At 39.0% G+C, this 16,520-nt stretch overlaps 1 protein-coding gene across 7 annotated transcripts in view; it reads right to left on the bottom strand.

Moving 5' to 3' along the window:
• Positions 1-1,722: 1,722 nt before the first annotated feature.
• Positions 1,723-16,520, bottom strand: part of VRK1 (VRK serine/threonine kinase 1) — a 75,263-nt gene continuing 60,465 nt past the window's right edge. For 6 of the 7 annotated variants that reach the window (XM_045073466.1, XM_045073460.1, XM_045073468.1 and 3 more), the window contains exons 12-14: positions 6,619-6,706; positions 5,307-5,378; positions 1,723-1,951 (exon numbers count right to left, since the gene is read on the bottom strand). In XM_045073466.1, the coding sequence (XP_044929401.1) occupies positions 1,920-1,951; positions 5,307-5,378; positions 6,619-6,706 (192 nt within the window). In that variant the 3' untranslated portion in view covers positions 1,723-1,919. The remainder of the gene's footprint in view (positions 1,952-5,306; positions 5,379-6,618; positions 6,707-16,520) is intronic. The other variant, XM_013057410.2, reaches the window with a different exon arrangement.

Below are 16,520 nucleotides of genomic sequence, written 5' to 3'. Positions count from 1 at the left end.
TGATGCAAAATAAAAATAGTAAGTACAAAACTGAAAATGGCCAGAAAAAAAAAAGCAGAACTCCGAATGACAAGGCCATTCGATCACTGGTTTAAACAAAGGGAGCCTACGAAGCCTAGTGTAGGTAGGAAGGAGAAGAGCAGCGGAATTAGGAGATGCAGCCAATGAATCCAACTGGCTACTCTGGCTACTAGTTTTTAATTTCTGCAGCCCTGCCAACAGAGTAACATTCGCGAAGATGCCAGCACTTATTAAAAACAATATGTGAGGAAATGTTTGTTTTCTTAATATTTAACCAACAGGTTTTGCTATGTTTTTGTGTTCTGAAAAATAAAAAAGGCTAAGGCATATACACAAAAACACACCACACACATTTTATCCTATTTTAAGCATCAATGTGTTTGAAACAGAACTTGAGAGTTGATTTAGGTGTTACAAATAAACTTGGGACCATAACACTGATGAGCACAGAAATCCAACATTCTACAGAAAACAGGAGGAGGCTCTGCCCAAAATCTAGTTCTCGCTTCTGCAAAGACACACGCTCGAGAACTTCAGGAGGCTTTTAAGGATGAACTTTCAAAGGGAAGTCTGCAGATCTGGTCTGCACTTTTCAGCATCTGAACACGGCAGTGACACGTGTTCCATGCACGTGACACCTAAACACCCGCACTAGGGGCCAAAGTTTTCGAGTCCCAGTGTTGGCTCAGAGCTGCTCAAACATGGCACCACCTTGACAAATTTGGGGTATGTCGACGTCCCACCTGCACTATTACTTACCATTTTCTTTAAATCAACGCATTTTTTTAAAACAGAAATACCTACTTGAGGCTTGTCCTAAGCAAAAGAGAAATCACTAGTTTCCTGTACTACTTGGGTTCTGAATACATATTAGAAGACATGCTTAATGCTTAAATACTGAAATAAAAGTGCGTCTCTACACCATCTACAAACATGGAACATGCCATTAAGCGGTGAGATGGGATGGCCCTTTAGAAAATCCAACCCAATTTCAATTTCTGTAACAAAGTAAACCTTGAAATTGTTCAAAAAGGTTTAAATCCAAAGCTTTTATTGTCAGGCAACTATAAAAAGTCCAAATCTAAAAATGTCTGATCATTAAAACTCTCGAGTGCTTGGCTTACTGCACAGACATCATATGCCACAAAAAGCCAACACTTCTAATAACCTCCTGTGAATGAGCAGTGAGCTCGCTTTGTTTTACTTGTTTCACGGGATCGCCTTAAACGAAGCCAGTCTATAAATCCGCACTCACACTGCCCCCCAACACCTTATCACCTGTTTTCATCTCATGCCACTTGCACGCTTACGTGGTCCTTCTACAATACCTGGGTCTGCTCTCCCACGGACCTACTCACTACCTACTTACTAGCCCGCTTTTGCCTTCTTAACCCTTTCCCTTCTTTGTTCCTCTTGCTTCATACAGCAAGTGCCCAGTAAATGCTTGTGGAACTGACCAGAACCAATGCAATCCAAATCTTATGGCCTCAACAAATGGTGTATTTGTATCACACAAAAAGAGACTTTTATTTTAAGGTTTGTATATCTGCTTAAAGGTGTGGAATTTGCCAAGCATTTCTAAACACTCGGGACAACGGACAGTGATCAGAAAGTAACACCATGGTGGTTTTTCTTGTAGCTACTGCAGAGCCTCAAACACATACAGCTCAGGATAAGCTTAAAGAGTATGATCTAAAGATATTTCAATTTTATAAATTAGCCTTTAATAAATTGTACACAGTATTTACTTAATAAAAAAAAAGTTTATATTTTTCAAAGACATAGTTATTTCATGGTCAGCCCCATCCTCAAAGACTCACATGAAAATATAACATTTAAAATAGGAAAAGAGGAGTAAGTCAAATGACAGGAAGAAAAGTCGATTTACAGCATTTGATTTACTTCTGGACTCTCTTTCTGGCTTTTGAACCTTGAAGAGAAAAAACAAAGAAATTCCAATCATTAACTTACAAAAGCTAAAGAAGAAAAATATAAGCATTTCCATATATACTTATTTGTATTTAAAAATCTAATTAACTATGATGATTGGTAGAGATAAAATTCACACACAAAGGTAAGGGTTAATAGCCTGAAAATCTTTGGAAATTGTGTCAATTTTTTAATATGTCAAAAAATATGCTAACATCTACCTTTCAGTCTTAAGTCACAACAGAACTCTACCAAAGGTGAAAAACACATCCAATTTACAAGGGCACTGAAATATTTCTCCCCCAAATTTTTATTTGCAATTTAAAACAGTAAGTCCTAATGTAACCTATAGCAACAAGACAGGCATTCATTTCTGGGAGGAAAGTGATGAAGTAATGCATATTTCTGAGAAGCAAGGAATAAAATGTGTTGCTTTTTAAAGCCTGTTACCTATACTCTTTAGGCAGGACAGCACTGGGCCATTCCAAGACATGAAGTCTTTCCACTAGGAGTTAAAGAGACCCCAACTGAGTAGCCTTCTAAAGGAACATCACACCTGATCCTGGTCTAAGTACCTTACGACAGTTTCTACCCAAGTACTCCTGAGTTGGAATAAATCAGTGCTTCTTCACTGGGGACAGAGCTCTGAATGGGGATTCCACACGGGAATTCTACCTCACCAGGGAGACTGTTCCCACCCAGCACCCCCACTTGACCTCAAGGCAAGCACAGCAGTCGGAAGAGTATGTGTAAGCCTGATCACGGCTGCCCGCGCTGGCAAACAGTGTGCCTTCCCACCGCCTCATGACTCCCTTGGTCAGGAAAAGAGCAACAGTACCAGGGTGAGGGGCAGCATGGTCGCCCATAATTAATCAATGAATGCACTAAACAACGGATCAATACTTCTTTCCTGAAACGTACAAAACATTCTTTGAATCTAGGACAAAATACTTACCGTACATCTAATAATAAATTCTAAAGGTTTCCTGTTTACAGACTTAGTTACATTGTGGAAGATCAGTTTAAAAATTAGTGTTTTTATATTTTTCCAAGTTCCAGTTTTTATTTAATTGCCATAGACTTCAATTAAAGCAAACTTAAAATTTACATGGATATTTTTTTTTCCTGCCATTGATATGCATAGCCTATACTATGGTTTAAACTTTTGAGCTTTTTTTTCAATTTTTGTGATAGATAAAAATATATCCCAAGGTAGACTTCTAATTTTTTATTTCAAGAATTTTGAAATTAATTTTGCACAGAAAACTAGGAATGTTGTGGTGGCCTAAGATGGGGTGTAGTAGGGTATCACAAATTCCAGATCAGTAATCAGTACTATAATACATCTTCCTTTCAATAAAATTTGAAATCTATCGTCACATTACAAAGGACACTTAACAATAGCTATCACTATGTTCAAGGAGTATTATTCTCATTAACATCCTAATTTGTCATTTTACTCTTAAATAACACTGCTGCTTATACCTTGCAATCTAGATTTAAAATTTTTCACTGCAACTAAAAACACTACCTGGAATTTATTATATAATCAGGATTCTACAATGTGGAGTCTTTGCTGCAGGTATCAATTCAGTATTTTCTCTAATAATTCTAACTGTGGCAGAAAAAATATTTTTCCTCTTCTCGTGTTATGAAAATGTACCCATTTCATAAATGTAAAATGTACCCATTTCAAAAATGTAAAAGACTAATGTGTAAAATTTAAAATCTGAAAAAGGAAAAGTATAAGTCTGGATACTCTTGTATAATTTTATTAATGCAAAAATTTAGAACAAGTGGGAAGTGTCTTTGTAGTGTGCCCTTAAAAAGATCCCTTTTTTGACCGGATCATAGATCTTCGAGAGGTAACTGTCAATTCTGCTTCCCTCAGATTTCTCAAGAATGGGCCAAAATTCAAGATCGTTCAAATATAACATTAACAAGAGAAGGCTGTGGATTACTGTCCATTTTATGAACGGGAGGGACAAAGGAGCTAGCCATAAATATCATGGCTACATTAACTAATTTTTAGTACAATTCTGAAGTACTGGGACAGTTCTGAAATGCCAGAATATGCATGGTTTTTAAGGCTTATCATTTTGTGGGGGAAAAAATTACTTGCAGCAAATAACCAAATTTTCTCAATTGGTAAAAATTATGCCTTGCATAAAAATAAAAGGATTAGAGGCCTCTGTTCTTCTTGAAAACCACCCCGTCACCCCCTCTCTTTCTTTGAGAAAACCTACACAATACACATTTTGAAAGCTTTCAGAATGTGTTCTTACACAATAGACCCCCAACTAGTCAAAATGAGTTTAGGTGTATCAAGAAAATTATACGCGTTTTTAAAATGGTCTAAATAGATATTAAAGGAAAGTTGCTCCCATTTTGCCAGGCACAGCATTCTGAAAGATCACACAGTGAGAAAAATCTCTTACCATATTGTAAACCATAAATTGTGTTTGAAAATAAAATTGTTAATGAAGAAACTGACATTTCTAAAGCTGCTGCTGTTAGAGGTAACCATTCTTGAAACACGTTTATGACACAAAATCTTAAAGCTCTAGAACACAGAAGTCACTGAATTGTATTATACATTTCCTTAAAACAAAATTCAAACATAATAATGTGCCTCCTCCTTCAAGTTACTTTAAAATGATGAATACAAATATAAATTTCATGAACACTGGCCTTTTTTTTTTCCCCCCAGAAGCAATAACATTTTACCATCTCAGGTAATATTTCTCTCATTTATGAATATTTAGACAGTAAAATACTTTAACTAGCCCTGAACTTTAGGAGAAAGGAAAAATTATAATAAGAAGAGAAACAGCATTTAAGTAGAGCAATTTGGAGTTTATATGAATAAGGGAGAATTCAATTATTCTCTATCTTCTTTTTGTTTAAATTGAAACAAAAAATCTGGATTGTTCTCCTTAAATATGCAATGGGGTCCACACTCTTCTTTTGTTATTAATAAATAAAATGGAAATACTAATATATTTTTTCCCCGTAAAAACCAGAAATGTAAGGACCTTAAATTAAAATTTTAAGTATAAAAAGCATTTTTTCATAATTATAGTCCAGTTTTAAAATCATTGATGTATCAAAACAAATAACTGATGCTCACTAAAGCAAAGTTCAGGTAACAAATGACCTTCAGGCATCAAAAGAAGCATGAGTCTTCTCCATGCACAGCTGTAAATTCACTCTGATCTAAATGGGTATCAACCTTACTACCACAATGTGGGCTTTTTGCTGAAATAAAACTGCCCTTTTTAAAATATAAGGGATTTTTTTTAAGTAAGAATATTGCTCTATCTTTACAAATGCTCCTTAATTTTGCTCCCACTCACTGTCATAGCTGCTGCTGCTAGCCTCTGGCTGAAACAGGCTTCCATGCACTGCTCCTCGGGACTCCTCACTTCCTAGTAACAAAACGGACAAGAAGGGAGGCGGGAGAACTGTGGGGCTCGGGAAATGGCTGCAGGAGAGAAAAAGGAACTTCTTCAAAACCTTCAGCCTCCCGGGGAAAGTTCGATCCTCCCTCTCTAGATACCCCCAGGATTCTCTGCGGTGAATTCATGTAAACCTAAGGATGTTCTAGTCATACTATACAAGAAAGACAACACTAACAGAATTGAGTGCAGAAGATTCTCTTTGAAAGTCAAATGTTAGTCTTCCACAAACATGCACAGGTGACACGATCAAAGGAAAGGGAAAATACCTTCCTAGCCTGATTCAATAGGGCACTTGGGCTTCAATGAAACTTTTACCAAAAATGAGCCGTCTCTATTACAAAGTGGGAAATGTTTCATAAATAAACGAAAAGGCAGTGAGATAGAAAAGAAATCTGGAAAAAGAAAAACATGGTACTGCAGCCCGCACCGAATCTCTTCATTACGCCAAAGAAATCATTTCCTAGGAAACCTGGCAACTGTTTTCCCTTTTCTGAGCCACCCAAAGGTGCACCTACACGTCCCGCACTGGCCATCTCCTAAGAGGAGCACACACACGGCAGGAAGCCCAGCCCCAGCCCCACTGTGGCCTTCGCAGAAGTGGCCCTACTGATGTCAATGCCACCTCGGCTCCATACTGTAAGAGGCTTCACCACCAGTTTACGAGCCATCTCATAAATTACTTTATACTCTGCTTTTTACTTCAAGGGCTTGGAAAAGTGATGATTGAGGCTTTAATTCCTTGAGTCCCAACTTGCTGAGAGAAAAGAAGAGGTTGCAGACTCAGTGGGGAGCACTGGGGTGGCTCAGGCCAGTAGAACCGGCAGCTACATAAGCCCAGATACTACTCGCCTGATCCGAACCTTCCCTCAGATCCTGTCAAGTGGATCAATGTGCAGAAACGGAGAGACGGCAGCCTGAGAGGTTAAGAGCTCCGGCTCTGCCATTTAAGGGCTCTGTGTCTTGGGCTCCCTCGATGCAAGATCAGAGTAGCTCCCCACCCCAACTTTGTGATTACTGTGAATAGTAAACAGTGCAATGTATGTACAAAGAACATGTGATGATACTATAAAATAGAAGATCTTCTTGTAGGATATTTTATTATAAAATCAAAATGTTATGACTATAAGCTAACCTCTTACTTAGTAGAAGGAAATGTAATGTGTGTTTATATATGGAAAAAGCTAATAGGCAAGACTGTTCAGCTTACGGGTTTTTGTGGCCTCTTCTGTCTGTGTACTGGAGCAGTCCATATCTTCGACACTGGATTTGGTGCTCTCCTCAATTCCTTTCTTGCGCTTGTTACACAGAGATTTTTTAAAAGAGAGAGAAAGAGAGATACGGGCTGATGGTCAAATAAGTAAATACACAAACTTGCCAGATACTAGTATATTTGCAAATCTGTCAAGGGGTGGGTATAACAAAACATACCGTCAGAATACACACGACCACAGTGCGGTAGTTACCTTAGGGGAAGGGACTGTGGATGAAGAAAATGGGATAAAGAGAGTCTTCAACTGTACAGTTAGTCTGAACATCAGCTTGTTCGTTACAATCACCTCAAACTTTTTTCCCTTCTTATAGTTCATCATGGACAGCCTAACCAGCAGAACTGATGATACAGAAACTCTCTTTTAAAAACAAACCATGTAACAAACTTGGTTTCACCGCTCAGGCCAATGACACTCACTCTCCCCATTTTACAATGTGTGTGGCATATGCGGGGAGGCGTGGTAATCCACTTGATAATGGGAAAATATACACCTTGTCCATATAGTGTATCACTGGTTATACCCTATCAATCAGTGGTAAAATTCTACACATGAATCAATAAAGACAAACTTCCAATAAATGTCTTCGTTGGGTATACTTCTCATTAAAAGTTTAAGGGGGGGGGGGCACCTTCCTGTAAAGGAAGAGTCTTAAAAGTACACAGCTCTCCTAAAATCTCAAAAACAGGTTGGGTTTTCCACCATCCCCTCAAGCTTTTCCAACTTTCTATTTATTTTTCTAGTGAAGGGCTACTTAGGAGTTAATGCTTATAGTCTGTCACCAGCCAGCCTTCCCAAGCGTTCGTTCAGTTTCTTTTCATTATTTTCTACCACTACGACATTTTCTAACTAATTCAGTCCTGTGTGAAGTTTTTAAATTACTCAACACATCTACATGTAGGAATGACTACGGAAGAACTCAGTAATAACTTTACAACTTTGCATTTCTCCTATTATAGCTTTATCCCACGTAGTCTCAAATTTAAATGTGTTAAAATCCAAATGATAACTCAAAGCTTCCCTGGGTTGCCCAGATTTCATTTAGGAAATCCTCTCATCTGTCCCAAATTTCAGATTCACAATGCACCAGAAAGTCCTCGCTTCTATTTCTAACAATGGATATTAAGTTGAACTTCATCTGAGACTCTCCCTTGCTTCAGGCCATTCTGCACACTGCCTGCTGACCGCGCACCGCTCTCCTGCCTGATGGCAACCGCGGATTCTGTTCCACAGAGAGCTGCAAGGAAAAGCTCCACTCTACTCAAACCGCATTACCTTAAAACCCCCAAATGGTCAGAACTGTTATTATCTACATATTACAAATAATCCCACTGTTTCAAAATATGCTTAAGGTGGCTGTGGAAAGACCAGAACTCCGAGATCCCCGCCATGCTCCTTAAGAAAACGCTTCACCCAGACAAAAATAACTTGACTAACCCTTAAGAAACCTTCAAAGGCATTCATTTAGCAGATTTGTATATGGAGGTATTGCCTCTCAAGAATAGCTGTTCGGAGTGGCTGTAACTTCATATAACTGATGAGAGAAGGGGAGAGTGCCTTACATCTTTCTTTTCCAAAGTGTTGCTTCATGATTACCATCTAGACCCTGCTGGGCTGAACAGATTGGTTCGATAATTACATACAATAACTGCAGTGGGCAGGTAACCCTCAGCTGGCACAGGGCAGCTCCCCTGTGAGAACTTCCATATGCAAACTGCACTGATGGAGTGCATTAGGTACATCTTTCCTGCCGGTGCACAGGCCTGATTAACGCCAGCCAAGACTCCAAGGTTAGCATGTCAGCAGATTTGTGATGCATTAGGCAGGAATAAACACAGACACTTTTGTTCATTCGGACCAAAATTAAGGAGGACTATTTCACTACTATATTGCTTTCCATACAGGAAAGAATGCATTTTCCGATTTTAAGGAGGCAGATTTTTAAATGCTTATTATAAAGGGAGCTCTCCAATACATTCTACCTAAGAACCTAGTGCATTCATCTTGTTCTCAAGCTTATTTAATAAAAAAGAGCTATCTTAATCTCCATGCAAGTAAATTACATAGGAATGAAAATCAGCCAGTATTCAACCAACCAAAACAACAACAACAAAACACCTGTATTTTAAGCATCCATGCAATAGGTAAAGCACTGAATTTCATTAGACCACACTCCAGCTGGGTATCTCCTGCCCAACTTTTCTAAGAATGTATTTAGTTTTGACAAAAGGGGCCCATGTCTATAGGAAAAGACCAGTTTAAAAAAACAAAACAAAACAAAAAAACCCTTCATGTTTAAAAGCATCTAAGTGTGCTACTGATTCTATAAGGCAATGAGTAAAATTCCAAACAATCCACTGGCAGGTTCTTTCTCCTGATTATCTCCTAATGTTTCATTTTGTTATTTGTCAACATCTTGGGCTTCAGATCGTGCATATTTTGGTTCTTTCTTAACAGAAAACGGCTTCAGAAAAGGACTACGTGAATCTGACTCTGTCATGTTCCACACCAGGTCCCACAAAGTGCCTCTACATTTATAAATGAAATCAAAACATTATACGACACACCAGAATGACTTATAAACTTACAATAGAGTTTTCTTTTAATTCAGCACAGCTAAAATATTTGCAGAAAATGAGGTTTATTTCAAAGGGTATTAGCGTATGTATTACACATTGTATTTCTGAAGTGTTCAGATATGCTAGGCTAAAATTTAGTTAATTAGCAGCTTCTCACTTCCAGCTTAGAAACAGGAAGACAAATCAGCTAGATGCATTTGGACTGATAATTTACTAATAGTCTAAACACTGACTAGAGACCACTTAGAGACTTAAAGCTGTTTTAACAGGACAAAGAATAAAAATCTTGTGAAGCAAAAACCAAAGACCCATTCATTCTTTGCTTCCCAGGTCACACATCAAAAGATCACCTCTAGATGCTTTCAACAGCCTCTAAGAAAAGCCAATCAGATCCACGGCTATATCAAAGGTGAGTAGTATTTAGGACTGTTGTTGGTTTTTAACTCTTTATTTAAAAAATCACAAATGTTTATTATAGAAACTTTGAGTATACAGCCTAAAATTTCTAAATGTTTGGTACTGTACGTGTGTCAATGAACAGAGAACTCTAAATACAATTACTTAGAGACTGACTGCACCAGTTTGTCTTATTTATTTACTTAAGGCCACCTGAAGTCACCGTGCAAACGGTACATGCTTTATAAACTAAGAGCATTATTTACTTCAGTTCCTACATTCATTAATAGCAACCAAAAAACCATTATTTGTTACTCAACAGTAACTAAAAAAGCACAGAACACATATCTTCTATGAAAGCAGAGCAGACACGTGTGTTACACGGTACTAACAAAACCAGTGGAGCTAGTTAGAATTCACAATGGAGGCAGAAAACGCCGAGGCTGGAGACAGCAGGAGCCTAAGAGAACTGGCTCAGTGTTTCTCAGCTGCGGTGGGAGAGACCAGGACTCAGAGTCCTCCGCTCCTGCCCCAGGGGCCATCTCAGCCCGACGCCGCCCCCTTACAGTTCCTGGCGGCTGTGCTCTCACGGTAGTGCCTCGCTTCCGAAAGAGGGAGAGTCCACAGAGCAGAGCCTCGTCCGCACTCTTGCTTCCCAATTCTGCACGGGCTCCCAGCCGGCAGGGAGACGGCTCCTCCTCTGTGCAGCTTCCATGGGGCCTAGCATGGTAGTTTACACAGAAATACCTACGGGGCTGCAGCTGCCGAGCAACCATTCGACTAGTGTTGTAACAATGAAGAGATGACTTCCTATTTCGCACCAAGCCTTCTACAGCCTGTGTGACGTTTAAGTGCACATGACATCATTACAGATATATTTTGAGAAAAAGCAGGAAAAGGTCAGACATAATCAGAAAAAGGAGAAATGAAAAGATGGGAAGCGGGTCAGGAAGTGAGTTTCTTAAAAAGAAGAGCAGATTAATTTGGAGAATAATCTAAAAATATTCTGCTAGAATGCATTAAAGTGATTTATTATTTTAAATGAGCTCTAGTGATAAAGGCTGTAGCAAGAATCATGACTATTACAACTTCCTTCCGCAGTGACACAGGCCTTCACGTTGCCAGGGCAGAGAACCCACCACATATTTACTAAGCACCTACTGTGTGCCTGGCAAGGTCACGGGCTGCATTCTCAAGCTGAAAAATACATGCTTAAAAAACAGATTCAAGCAAAAGAGTAATCTTAGTTTTTATCAAAATATTAAACACACACACGTCAAGTTTCTACACTGTTAAGTCCTGGAAGAAATCACTTCAGGCTTCTGCAAATCACCGTACGGAAGCGTCCAAGGGAAGCCCACGTGCACGAACGCCATGTGGCGCAGCATCGACGCACGGTAAATGGAGCCCATGCGGGACTTCGTTTTATCTGCAGTTGCTGTTGCTATTTGCTTACGTTCAGATGTCCTGTCAACACGTGTAGCTCGTCTACTCCGGAGGTAGGGAAGCAAGCACAACTCGTGAATTCCGCTGACTGTTAACAGGTCTGGGGAAAGGGTTTAGCCAAAGACAATGTTTCCACATGTAACTAACAAAGTTTGGAACACGTTGTTCTTCACTGGTTCAAGTTCTCCACTCCTAAGATACCACGAGGAATGAAGAATTTACTGTTGTTATCCCACAATGAATTAATGCTAGCACGTGTACAAAAGTGAACTGCCAGGGGACTGTAATGTGGGAGACGGTCTATGAGGAGCTGAGAAGGTAACAGTACAAACACGCGCGGTCTTTTGTGGGGGAAGGGCATAGATTCCAGTGGCCCCGATGTCACACCCACAAACAAGCTAAACTGTGTGTAAAAATAAGGGACATCTGGGGGCTAGTATTTCAACCTCTGCCTCACCTAAACTCTGAAGAAATGAACACAAAATAACAAGTAATATTTCAGCAGCAACAGTGACAGAGCCTCTCACCATTACCATTGGGAACTGGTGGCCAAGAAGAGTCAGACACTGCTAGAAAGCAACATGGGGCTCCGACGCACCCCTGAACCATACTGGGGAAAAGAACATGAGCAAACACCATTCAGAAATTTTTCACCACTGACCTTCAATTTACAGAATGTAAACAGGAAGCTTGAAAAGAAAGACTGGACGAGCCCCTGGAAAAGACCTTCCCTATGCCCACACCGTCCCTCCACGAAACCAGAACCTGTGATTCCATTTCTTCCCTGGAGCAGAAGCCTGGAGAAAGAGGGCCAAATAACCACAATCATTCAAGACTAATTATTTTCAGCAATAAACAATGATTTACCAAAATAGATTACAAAAGAGAAAATGAGTAAAGCATAGCTAAGAGAAGAATCCCCAACGGGGTTTCTCTTACTTTGGGTTTAGATTTTACCAAATTTTGGCATCGTCTGGCCAGGAAGGGAATGCAGCAGGTACTGAGGAAAGACACGTAATCTGACCTGCAGTACCAGTTGAGCCATGGCTCTCCAGATCCTCCCAGAGTATGAACTACAGGCAAGGAAAGTCCCTTAGCAATGCCAAACCCTCAAACCCAATCTCTGAAGAAAAACAAAACAGTTTCATCAAATGGCAAACCCAAGGATTCACAAATACAATAATCTGTTAAGCCCACGTAAAGCATACAATAGTATTCAATATTAATACAATCCAGAGAAGAAGCATGCCAACAAAGTCAGAATACTTGGGGACAAAAAGAGAAGATGAAATAAATGGTCATAGCATGCAAAAGACAGCTGAAGATTCCACTCTGAAAGAAAACACAATAGCCCCAAAAGAAGAAAATCTTATAACATGCACTGGAGGCTTAAAAAAAAAAAAAAAAAAAGAAAAAGATTTTAAAAACTGAGTAAATGAAAAATGACAATTTAAAAAAGAAAATGAGGGGCGCCTGGGTGGCTCAGTGGATTAAGCCGCTGCCTTCGGCTCAGGTCATGATCTCAGTGTCCTGGGATCGAGCCCCGCATCGGGCTCTCTGCTCAGCGGGGAGCCTGCTTCTCTCTCTCACTCTGCCTGACTCTCCGCCTACTTGTGATTTCTCTCTCTGTCAAATAAATAATAAATAAAATCTTAAAAAAAAAATAAAAATAAAAATAAAAAAGAAAATGAAGAGGTTACAAGGAAACTGCACAGCCAATAAATAGAATAATAATCAATACAGAACTCATAAATATATTAGAAACATCAAAAAACAGCAGACAGAGCTGACGACCAAATGACATGAAGGGAAGTTCTGTGGTAAATACAGATAATACAAAAGAATTAAGCACTTACAAGAAAATAGCCATGGAAGATGCGTATGATCTTTACACAGCCAGGGACAACTGCAAACATGACTGAGATACATGAAAGACCACCTAAATAAACAGCCAGGTGTACCATATTCATGGACAGAAAAGAATATTGTGAAGATGCCAATTCTTCCCAAATTGATAGAGTCAATACAATCTCCATCAAAATCCCAGAACTATTTGTATAGAAATTAATAGGCTGAGTCTGATATTTATATGGAAAGCTGAAGGGCCAAGAATAGCTAAGACAAAAAGAAGAACAGGGGCACCTGGGTGGCTCAGTGGGTTAAGCCTCTGCCTTCAACTCAGGTCATGATCCCAGGGTCCTCAGCAGGGAGCCTGCTTCCTCCTCTCTTTCTGCCTGCCCCCCTCTCTACTTGTGATCTCTGTCAAATAAATAAATAAAATATTTTTAAAAAAAAGGAAGAACAAAGTTGGAGGACTTACACCATCATCATGGTATCATTATGAAGCCAGTAGTTCAAAAAGTGCAGCTTGGCAAAAAAGATAAGTGGGCCAGTGGCACAGAACAGAGGTTCTAAAAGCAGACCCAAACACATATGGTTACCTGAAAGTCTGCTCCCTGTTGTGGGGACATTACAGACTTTTTAATAAATGGTTCAAATCAACTGGTTATCCATAGGAGGTAAATAAACATAGACTTATACCATGCACAAAATCAGCTGCTGTGAAATTACAGACTTGAATACAAAAGATAATATTTCTTGATAATAACAGAATATCTTTACGATCTTGGTAGACAAAATTTTCCCAAGATAGAATACAAAATACTAACCATAAACAAGACTGATAAATCAGGCTTCACTAAATCAAAGAACTTTCTGTTCATCAAGAGATATTACCACATTAACAGAATGAAAAGATAAACTACCAACTGTAAAAAAATATATATATGTATAATACACAGATTATATATATACAAAGTAGTCAAGTCTGGCAAATCAAAAGAGAACTGACAACCTCCCCCTTTTTAATGAACAAAAGAATTGAAATGCACCTTACAGAGAAAGGGCGATGGAGACGGGGAGGCATATGAAAAGGTATTCAAAATCAATATTATAAAGGAGATTAAATTAAAACCACAAAGAAACACAAGTGCACATCTATCAAAATGGATAAAATTAAATATAATGCAACATCTAGTGTTGACAAGCAATGAACCTCTCTCTCATAAGCTGGTGGTGAGAGCATCAAGTAGGACAGCTGCTGGGAGAAAGTGCTTGCAGCACCTACGAAAGCTACACTTAAGTAAGCCCTCTACCCCAGTACTTCTGTCACGGATATAGCCCACCTGAAATAAATACATGCAGTTCCCAAAAGAAATTACAAGAATGTTCTTAACCAGCACTACGACAATGTCAGAAACCAGAACCAGTATAAACATCCACCAACAGAAGAGATAAAGGAATTATGCCATACTCACATAATGGAGTGCCATACTAAACAGTAACAAGACATAGAAAACTTCTGTTGCACACAACAGCATGGAAATTCAGACATATAATGAATAAAAACCAGACCCAATAGAAGTACACATTGTATGGTGCTACCACTATGAATTTTCTTTAAATGGCAAAATTAATTTACAGTGTTGTAAGTTAAAACACTAGTTATTCTTAATGAAGGGATAAGACCAAGAGGGGGCCTGGGAGAGGCTTCTGGGGCTCTTGATCTGGGGGATGTTTAAATGTGTACGCTCACTTTGTAAAGTTCAAACTGCACACTTATTTGTACATTTTTCTTACATATGTCATAATCTTACTTAAAAATATAGAGAAAAGGGACACCTGGGTGGCTTGGTCAGATGAGCATCTGCCTTTGGCTCAGGTCATGATTGTGGGGGCCTGGGATCAAGTCCCACATCAAGCTTCTTGCTTAGCAGGGAGCCTGCTTCCCCCCTCTGCCTGCTGCTCCCCCCGCTTAAGCTTTCTCTCTCTCTCTGACAAATAAATAAAATCTTTCAAAATATATATATACATAGAGGAAAAAAGACACCTGACAAAATCCAGCCAAATAAAACAAGCTTTAAAATAGAGAGCTCAAGCACCTAAGGAAAGAATCATTAGTAAACAATGAATCCTCTTTCATAGAAAACGAAGGCTAAATCCCCATCAGAAAACAGAAAGAAACGTCTTGACTTCAACCATCTATATTAATCTAAGGAAAATACTGATTCTATTATTCTAGCGTGCTAACCAAGTTAGACTTTCACCAAATTCGTAAGGTTTAGCTGGAGCTATCTAAGTGAAACTACCGGCTGCATGGGGTGCCGTCTCCTCAAGAGACAGGAAGCTGTCCACCAGAGCAGCTGCGGGCCACTGGTTGGCAAGGGAAGGCCTTTACTATTACTTGTCTCTTTGTACCATGTTCCAGGCTGAGTGCCAGCAGGGATTTATTTAATGGTTAATCATTTTTCAGAGAAACTCTAGGAAGGCCAACTAGCATAATATAACTTAAAAGAACTAAAAAATGTGGGAGTGGAGAGAAGTGTATGTGCGAGTCATTCATAGGAAACAACAGTATATACTGTCTGAAAATAAAAAATGCAAATCGCAGGGCCACACTCCAGACCTACTCAATGAATCTCCAGGGATGAGACTCGAGAAATTCTAATGAACAGCCCTTTTTGTTGGCTTGGGCAAGCAACTTAATCAAAACCTTACAAGAAAATAGCTAATGGAGGTATTAATGTCCTTTTAACTTGCTGAGTTCTTTCCAGTAAATTAAGCTGTTCTTAACCCAGATGGGACAGGGAGGAATTCTTTAAGGATGGAACTACATGCTATTGATCTTTATAGCCCCAGGGACCTAGCCTAGACCAGGTACATAAATTAGACCTTTATATTGTTGAATGTTGGTTTAAGAGTACACACTGATTCCAATAACTGCTGGAACTAGACTGCCCAATTCTAATGCAAGTGTTCAGTTCTAATCAACAATGAAAATCTTTGGCTATGTACTTCCCAAGGGTAGACTGATACTTAGTTTTTTTCTGCTTCAGCCTTATGTCATCCCAAGATCCTGTGCTTTAAATAAAACTCTTGGGCTACTGAGGCTGAAAATATTCTCAAGTTGTAAATTCGTAGTTCACTCTAGTTCCCAAATTTACTGTACCATAAGCAAGCATGCCTATTTAAAAATGGATAGAAACCTTGTTTCAGTCCACTGCTAATTAATTCTCATAGGTTTTCACCATAATGGACAACACTCAGAAACATAAAGAGAAATAATTATTGAACTGATTAAAACTATCCCTCCTTTCTGAAAGAGATTTGAGTGTCATAAATACAAAGAACATGTACTTAGAAAGTTTTAAGAAATCATAACAAAAGGAAAGGAGAATATATGCTAATTATAAAGATTAATACAATTTCTGATTAAGCATCATAATGAACTGAGCTTCCTAGCAACCAGAGCAAAAAACGACATCTTGATTATTTTCCCCTTGTTTAAAAAAAAGAGAGAGAGAGAGAGAGGGAATACTAACTTATCAAAGGAAAAGCTTTTCCTTGCAGAGAGCCCCTGA

Source organism: Mustela putorius, unplaced genomic scaffold (assembly GCF_011764305.1).
Source record: "Mustela putorius furo isolate JIRA1106 unplaced genomic scaffold, ASM1176430v1.1 tig00000129_pilon_pilon_pilon, whole genome shotgun sequence".
Lineage (NCBI taxonomy): Eukaryota > Metazoa > Chordata > Mammalia > Carnivora > Mustelidae > Mustela > Mustela putorius.
This window is presented reverse-complemented; position numbering and strand designations above follow the sequence as displayed.